This window comes from Grammomys surdaster, unplaced genomic scaffold (genome assembly GCF_004785775.1).
Source record: "Grammomys surdaster isolate TR1022 unplaced genomic scaffold, NIH_TR_1.0 240, whole genome shotgun sequence".
NCBI lineage: Eukaryota > Metazoa > Chordata > Mammalia > Rodentia > Muridae > Grammomys > Grammomys surdaster.
Genome location: NW_021604685.1, coordinates 1,399,317 through 1,408,836, shown reverse-complemented (window position 1 = coordinate 1,408,836; position 9,520 = coordinate 1,399,317). Strand labels below are relative to the sequence as shown.

Sequence of the window (9,520 nt, the reverse complement as noted above, 5' to 3'; positions counted from 1 at the left end):
AGAGGGGAGAGGGGAGAGGGGAGAGAGATCTGGATATCTCAGTTCTGCAACAATCAATAGGTTACTCTCAGTAGCAGTGGTCCTATGCGTTGAGAGTACCCCCTCCAACTATATTTATTTCCCTCTTCTCATTCCTTATCAAGTCCTGTTTGATTCTACTTCAAATTCCATCACAAGAAGTAGCTTTGCTCTTAAGCACACTAATGTCCAGCCCGCCTTTCCACACTCCTTCTGCTCCCACAATGTAGAATTTCTTGATTCCTCTATCACATATCCATGCACAACAGCTAGCAAATTTACTTTTAAAAATTAGATCTAAGACAACATCAAAACAAGCTTGTAAAGTTTCATTGAGCACAGCATGAATATACAAAGTCAGTTGGAGCCTCTTTGTCCCAGCCTGTATCTTCATCAGACAATTTAGCAGCCTGGCCACCTGCTGCTAGAGCAGCAAGTGAGCAAGCCTCTGCCAGTTCTTCCCCTGAGGCTGCCTGGCCAGTCCATCCATAGCTAAAATGTCTGCTTTCACCTTGAAAACATTCTGACTTTGGACTGCCTTTGCAGACAAAGGATGGCCATGTTGCTTGCTGCTGATACAAATTTGGGAGTTTGAAAGAAAGTTTAGTTACCTGAGTCTCTAAAATAAGAAAACATATAAACTGAGGCTCAGTTGCCCTCCAGTCCTCAACAGAATAATAAATACATCAGTAGAGTCTCCCAGCAGGCTCACAGACTGACACAAGGGCCCAAGGTAAACAAACAAACAAACAAACAAAATCCCTGACCTTAAGATACACTCAGGGTTTTGTTCCACTAGCAGACAAACCCCCACAGAGACATTTATGGACAACATTGCTACAAATAGTAAAGACATTGCTGGCACTTTATTTCCTTCATTGATTTGTGAAAATACAAATTCTGACTAGACCTCTTTAAGTGCTTCAAATCTGAAAAGAGGGCTTTGCCTTCTTCTAGAACCAACAGGCTTCTTACTGAGAGAAATAAACTCACCAACAGATTTCAAAGGGTAAACAAGCTCAAAACTACCGTGGTATTGTTATTGATTTAAAGATTGCTTTTTACCACCCCTTCACAGCCTAATAATGAAAAAGATTTGCTTTCCAATGACTACTCTCAATAGTCAAGCACCCATATTTCATGGTACTAAAAGGGAAAACTAGTACATAGAAATTAAAGAGATAAATGGATATAAGGATGGAAGGAGAAGGTTAAAATGGTTGAGTGTTTTTATATGAACAGGAAATCTAGAAAGTTTATGGAAATTTTGAGGGTCTGAGTAAATGACTTATGGTCTATGAAAGATGAGACATATATATGCATATATAATATTAAAATTTCAATGTTTAATGCATTGATATTAAATCTCTACTTCAATCAATGGGAGTTCTCACTAGTTATTACTCTACTCTTGGTAACCATTGTACGTACTGGTTACTAAAGTTTTACAAAACCAATGCAAAAGTTTGGAAGACATGGTTTCAAAAACTTATTTTGGGGGGTATTTAATTTTTTCATGATTATGCTGATACCTTTTTGGGTTTCATTTTTGCTACAGCTCAAACACATGATTATGATCAACTGCAGAAAGGTACTGGCTACTTTCTCTGTTAGGAGGCCCTCAAAAGAGATTAAAACAATGATCTTTCTGATGACTAAAATTTTTTGTCTCTTTTTGTCAACTATGAAAAGTTCATGTCTCTCATGATTAAAGGAATGGCCTATAACCCCAAGGACAAGTCATAATTGAACAAGCTTGTTTCTTATTTAAAAATCAAATACATAAACAAAAATGGCAGCAGTGGAGGTGGGGTGGTTTAAAGGAACCGACTGCTCAGGAAAAATTTGTCAAAGCAACTTATACTTTCAATTAAAAAAACATGTTTCTCTCAGTCTTTTCCATGACACCTATAAAAAAAATAACATGAAAAGCAAGGAGTTTTGTCCAAACCCATGGTTTTATATAAATTCTATCAAGGACCCAACCCATGTCTGGATCCTGTTCATTTCAAAACTTGGGGCTGAAGCTTCATATTTTTAATTTCTATCACAGGACTCATAAAGACATACCATGAACTCGAATCAGAAGACAACCTGGTAACCAAAGAGGGACACTTTCTCAGTTTCAACCACATATATACTATATGCCACTTCTAATTTTCACCCTTTACCAAAGTTCTTCTCATTACAATATTATTTTATCTCCTGATTTTAATTCTAAAGCAAGTTCATGCATGCTTGGATACCTGCTAGTCTGGCTTGCCCCTGGCATGGAGGATCTGATTCAGAACAATTTAATTATGCCCTTGAACATATGTGTACAAAGATTCATTGGAATGATTATTGCAGCTGTCCTTGCTGCCACAGTTAAAGCTGTGAAAGGATCCTTAACTCAGTCCATCCAAACTGAAGCAACCATAAATTCCTTCCTATCCTCAAAGTAAACATCTTGAAATGATGTTTGATACTAACTGGCTCAATCCCTCTAAGTGGTTTCCAGGATTAAATCACAAACTGTAGTCTTTTACAGGAAGAACCTCTTTGCCACAGTCCTATTCTCTCTTTGTCAACTTTTCAAAAGAAATACAAAGAATAAAGTGATGCTGGTTTAGGCAGCCCCTACAGTACACCGTACCTTGACCAGCTCTTTACCAGTGACCACCTCCATTGATGTGTTACTTATTTAACACGACAAAAGTAGAGGAAGTGCAGTGATATAATCTGATAAAAATATCTCATAGATTCCAAGAGACTGGGAATTTGGCTGGACAGCATAACCAGAGTTAATAATATATCTTGAGATCACTTAAGACTTAAGACCTTTGGCCTACTGTGTACGTATTCTGTTTGTTTAACCTGCCTTTAGGAGAACAATGTAAGAGCCAACCTTACTTGCCTTGGATTTGCCATGTAATCAACATTTACAACCTAAATTAATCCATAGCTATAATCTTAAATTACACATTCTTCCATGACCCTGACCCAGAGTAACACATATGTTCTAATAATTATGTGCTGAAAAGAGCAAAAATAGAGGTTCAGAACATTCTTATAAAATGAATATCTACCATAAATGTAGAATACATCATTCAGATTTTGCTTGAGAAACAATGATACGTATAGTACTGTTTGCTAGCTGGAGCAGCTCGAGTCAGGATTTAATTCCTTGTAAAACTCTGCTAAAGATTTCTGTAAAGGATCTTCATTCCTTCTCCAATTGATATTTTCTGTGTTATTCAATTTTTTAAAAGCCCTTTGTTAGGGACAGACACACAGAGACAGATATAGACACAGGAAAAGATTTCACAGGACAACATTCAAGCAGACACAGATACACACACATACAACAGAAAGACTGAGGACAGATGACACAGGGAAAGCAAAATAGAGAATCTCAAATCTGGACTTGTTCTTAGTTAAATGACATCAAGAGGAAATGCTTTGATATTTTTTCCTTACTGCAACAGCGACGAATTATTGGTGACTCAGAGTTTACTATTAATGTCTTCAAACCAAGTGCACAAAGGAAATGGGTAAGAGAAGGAAGGATGGAAATAACAAACAAAGTGCTCTAATAACAAAGAGGAAAGAAAACCTAATCAGGGTCCAAGTAGTACAAAAAAAAATCTATGGCACTAAATAACTAAAATGATTTTAATGGAACATAATATATTCAGACTTTAACCTTTTATCTGACACCTTCCCTGGTATTAAAATCTAGTATTAGTATTTCAGTTTGAATAGCAGAGGCATACTAGTCAGGATGATATTTTTAAATACAAGATGGTATGTTTAATATAAGCCTATTAAAATTCTAAATACATAAATAATAATATTACAGCAAAGAAAAATGATGATGACAATAATCACCAATAGGCCCACATATGAATTTTTTACATATTTTGTTTAATTTTTAATATCTAAATTTTGATGCTTGTTTTTTTTGACATAAGAATTAAAGAGAGAGCATGTTGTATCTCCAACATGGAGTTTTATGAGGAAGACTTGTTACCTTGCTCAGGGTGTTGTCAAACTTCCTAGCTTAGGTCATTCATTTTCCTAACTTAGCCTTCTAGGGTGCTTGAACTGAAGACAAGACATGCATCCCTCTGCCTGGCTGCAGTGATATGGATAACGCATCTATAAAGCTGTATAAGCACTGCTCATCAACACTAGTCTCCTCAGACTCCAAAGCCAGATTCTGATCCAGATTTGTAATTATATTGCTTTGATTTTAGAGAACAATTTACAATGGTCTCTCTCCTTAATGACAGAACAAGTGCCCAGGGGACAGATGGAAAGTTCAGTTTGAAAATACCATCCAGGAGTGAGAATTAATAGAATTTGATGGAGGATGAACTGGAGAAAAAGCCAAAAATTCACAGTAAGTACCTCTAATCTGAGCAAGTCATTTATCCCCTTCAGGTAAGTGTTCTTTGTATCTATTACTAAAATAACTGAACTATGATTTCTAAGGAGCCTTACCAGTCCCAGTATTCTATTACTTGACATTTCTTTGACAATTTTTTTAAAAATATGAATGTGTAAAAAAGGGGGTGGGGTGGGGGAAGACGTCTGTCTTCCTAGTAACACAATTCAGGAATCTTAGCTAATAGTGACATTTTAAGCTCTTACTCTTAAAAACCTACCATTATATTTCCCTCCATGCTTCCCACCAAAAAAAATTTTGATTTATAATTTGAGATGGGAACTCTTCTTGTTGCTCAGGCTGGTCCCCAAATCATGGGCTTAAGCCATGAAGTTACCAGGACTATAAAGACATATTGCTGTACCTAGCCAACTATCTGTTTGGTCCATAGCATAAAAATAAAAAATAATTTCATTCATTTAAAGTTAAAGTGAAACCTAGGAAAATATACAGATGTTTTGTGGGATCCCAATTGATTTTTTCAGAAACGAAATTAAATTTGGAGTTTGGCTTTGAGATTAAAGCTCAAGAATATGATCTTTTTAATTCAGAGCTTCCCCACTCCTCGTCCCAAGTTCCATTCACTGAAAGCACACGCTCCTCTTGCAATTGTACTAACTGATGTTTATAATTTGCTAACAACTCTCCCCAGCCAAGAAAGTGTTGTAGGTAGATGGGTAACAGTAAGATATGTGAAGAGAATAGCTTAATGTTGTGTGTGTAAAGTTCACACTGATGAAGAAATTATTAAATTGTTGCAAAGAATTACTTTTAAAAGGAACTATATTCTAAATATAATTAGAATTTACACAACAAAAATAAAAGTTAAAAACATAAATAAAAGTTCAGTCGGGATTGTGGTGATGATGCGTGAACTTTCTTACAATCACTTTTGCCACCTACTGGCTAGAAAAAGAATACACCCTAGAGGCTGAAGAAAATGCCTGTGTGTTATAAAATGCTTTGAGATTACTGGAATCTGAGAAACAATAAATAAAAAGCGTTTGAGTCAAATTTCTTCATGAAGAAAGCAGGGCAGAATTACTGTTGAGAACATGGGAGAAGAAAAGAGAGGAGGTGCAGAGGAGAAAGGAAATGAAGAGGAAGGAAGTGGGGAAGGAAGAAAGGAGGGGAAGCTTAATCTGTACAGATAAGGAGAGTGATTAAAGCAAAGTGATCAGCAAGTTGGTAAAGGTCCTTCTGAGGTTTGCATTTCTGACCTAAGATGGTTAAACACATAGTCGAGTGAAGTGGATTGCTCATGCCATGCTTGTAGGCAATATAAACAGGAACTGAATTCCAGATCTTCAGATCTCTAGTTGTTCCTTTCCATGTCCAAAGAATGACTTTGTTTCAGATTGTTTTACATTTCCTATGTTCCTTATTATATCCCAAAGGAAGGCCACAAATGTTCCTCAAATCTTAGTCATTACAAAGGCATGTAGTTGAACAACACATAGCTTTCTCTAGTCTTTTGTTTTCTTTACAAATACATTTGAGTAAACACACACACACACACACACACACACGGCAAGGGGCAGTGCAGAAATCTTCACAGAATATCGAAGTTGAAACTACAGGTACATTGACCTTCCAAATATATGGATTGTATTATAATCTATCTCCATATAGCCAAAATGCTATGTGGCTAAGTGTACCCTGCTATATGGGCACTGAAGCTGAGCAGTGCTTGAACTTCTCCTCTTCCTGCAAAACAAAGTTTTTCCAACTTTCTATTCACTCTGCAAATAATGAAAACATCAAATAATCAGAACATGGACAACACATTGAAGAGATTTTGAAGTGTTTTGAAACTCTCTCAATCCCCTGAACACACTCTTGTGTTTTCATCAGTCCTTCCTCCTTCCATGTTAGCCCTTGTCATTCTTGCCCCCTACATAACAAAGCCTATGATTACATACCAAAGTCTTGTGCCTGCTGCTAAAGCACTTACCAGGATTGTCAGGCTGCATGATGGCTGTCACAAAGGTATGAGGAAAGAGCATGACTGCACCTTTCCTCATGCCCTGAAGCTGTAAAGTGTTGCCCTCGAACATAACCCCATGTACGTCATTCTCTGTGCCCAGGCCAAGCAGGTGCCAGGCCACAGTATCACCTTTGCACATGTCCAGCCTGGGCAGGTTAGAGAATAGAAATCCATTAATAGCTGGAAAATAAAAACACAAGACAAATTAGGGAGATGAGATCAGACTATTCAAATCATAGTCAGCACCATATCAGCCCTGTACTTTGGTTTCCCATAACTTAAAATTCCAGAGCATCCTAAATATATCTGCTTCCTGTTACGGTAGTCAATTTCTACTCATAGAATTTCTTTAGGATGAGAGCCCAACCAGCTTTTTTGGTCTCATCTCTTTCCTCTCCTTTGCAACACTCTGGAAACAGAGAACTATTACCTACTACTTCAACTCCTACATGCATACACCCAAATACACACACCTCAAACTCTCCTGTTTACCCTTAGTTTTCCAACTTGTCTTGTATGCTACATGTTCTAATTTTCTTGCAATGTCTGTGATTGTTCTTTCTCCTCACTGTTCTAATTCTACACCCTTCCATACAGTGTTTCCCAAAGTTTCAAATTCAAATTAACACCTCCTCTTCATCTTCACTGATAATGCAAAAGATATTTGCTCACCGACAACTCTTGGTGAAAAGCCTCTTTCCAGACACCCCTACTTAAACCATTTACATACACATACACCCCCACCATTATCCTAGGAGGTCTAACATCTTCATATCTTTAAAGTGTTAAGCTTAGTTTATTAACAGTGTATGTTTTTATATGCTTCCCTCTCAAGCGTAGAATAAACTTCAATTCTTGCCTCTATGTAATCTACTAATCTACTTATCCATCATGCCCTCCCTATCCCTCAGTCTTTCTGTATGTCTGTCCTTCCTCTAAAGGAAGATTTCTGTAATACAACATATTCCAGAGTGTCCAAAAATTTCCTACACCAAGAATCTCCATTTTTTGTCTCTCTATGACTGCCTATTAGGAGTTCAACTAATTCAAAGTGGAATGACATGAATCATGGGAGTGTCTTACTGTTCCCACAATAATGGACTACCTTGGGAAGAGAAACAAGGATGTAGAAGTCAATGCATTCAATTTTATGTCTTCTTACTATTTACTTGCCCCCAAATATAGAGAAAACTTTCAATGCTCCCACCTACACTGGAATCAGAGTCCAGGATTCATTTAACCAACCCCCTGGGTTCTGATGAGAACATTGCTAATCTTCAGTTCTGCCTCCACTGTCTATAATGTCTTGACTGTAACCCTATTCAGTTTTCAGCTCCAACTCAAGCATTCCCTTCTTCAATGGATCATCTACACTTACTGTTCCTTATTAATGTTCTTCTCTTTTGGACTTAAAAGGCTCTTTTACACATTTAGTACTCTGCCTGGACTATTCTATAATTATTGTCATGGGTGTTATTTACATCATTGAAAATTGCTGGGTGCTCAGTGAAATCTGGGACTAGTTTTTTCACCCCCTCTTTCATCCACCTAGCCATTAATTTGGTAGTTCAGTAATTCAATTAACATTCACTATGTGTTAGAACCTAATAATTAAATAATGTAGAAGATGCATAGATAATCAACATACTGTAGAGGAAGTAAAGAACTATGTACCAATTACAATGTTGATGACTATATGGAACATATGCTTCTAAAATTAATAAAGTACAATGGTGCATAGAACGGAGAATCACCACCTTGGACTTGAGTGATAAGAAGTGGAAATATTGGTGAGGTAGCTTATGAGTAGAATCTTAGAAATGGGAAGAATTTCCAAATGCTGACAGTAAATGTGTGAATATGTATTTTTTAAGTAAAAAGCATAACAATGCAAAAATATGAAATAAGTAGAAGCTATGGTTGTGGGAAGAAAAATGGCCATGCTTTGCTGACGTATGATATATGGGAGAAAGGTAGAGGAAGACAAGACTGGATGAAGCCCAGTGATAGAACATTTGCCCAGCAGGCAAAAGGGTCCTGGCTGCTATTACTAGAACAACAAAGAAAAAGAATGAAAGAATATCACCCCAGCTTAATCTGGCATACACTGTATAATATCACTTGTATACAATTTTCATCTTCCACCACTATCTTCCCATACCATATCCTCCCATACTGTGTAATACAGATCACGGCCCAAGACATCAGTGTAAGAACAGCTGCTGTTGCAGTGTGGTGACATGGCTCAGTAGTTAGGACAGCCTCTTCTAACCTCTGTGTATAACTACAAACACAGAGTAGTGGGTATGAGGGGTGTAGAGAAAGAATAGGAAGAATAGTAATAATAATAATTTTTAAAAACAGAACTGTTGTTTTACATTTTATCCTTCAATCTAGCTTGTCTCTTGGATAGAGATGATCAATGAGATGAAAATTTTTAGGAACTAGTTATAAGTATGGTTTGAATGACATTTTGCTTGAGGCCTTAAAGCTATAGTTAAAAGCAAAAACTATTCCCCATACCATGCATTCGATTGGAATCTTGGAAGCCCTCGACATCCTCTGAGAGCAGTCGGGAATCCAACATACCAGCTGCCTGATTGGCATTGTTGTACCAGCTCTCATTCTCATCAAACACAGTGAAGAGGAGAAAAAATTCTTTATCCACTCCTTTCTGTAGTCCCATTGGAAAAAAATAGAGGGAGGAATGACAATGGTTTCAGCAGTTGAATATTTCGTAGTTGTAGACCCAAGGATTCCTGATTCTTTCTCATTTCCTTTTTCAGATCCCGAGCCAGGCTCATATCTCATGCTCAGAGCTGCAGTTGTTGCTAGGCAGGCTTTCATCAGGAAAACTTAAAATTGTAGAGGAGATAAGGTCAGAGTAAAGGAACAAGACTGGAGGCAAGTGATATATGAAAGAAAGCAGGGAACAAGCACCAGGTGTGGATTAAGGAAACAGCACACAGTATGTGACCAGAGATAGCCCAAAGCCATCTAGGGAGAGGACTGAGGGGAGAGTAACTAAGAAAGCAGGGAGGGCTTATGAAGGAAAATTTGAAAAAATAAAATCAGTAGAAATGGAT

At 37.3% G+C, this 9,520-nt stretch overlaps 1 protein-coding gene across 1 annotated transcript in view; it reads right to left on the bottom strand.

The window, feature by feature from the left end:
• Positions 1–9,520, bottom strand: part of Heph (hephaestin) — a 79,598-nt gene that overhangs the window by 35,392 nt on the left and 34,686 nt on the right. Inside the window, exons 11-12 of the mRNA XM_028774349.1 lie at positions 8,958–9,108; positions 6,402–6,614 (exon numbers count right to left, since the gene is read on the bottom strand). Coding sequence (XP_028630182.1) covers positions 6,402–6,614; positions 8,958–9,108 — 364 coding nt within the window. The remainder of the gene's footprint in view (positions 1–6,401; positions 6,615–8,957; positions 9,109–9,520) is intronic.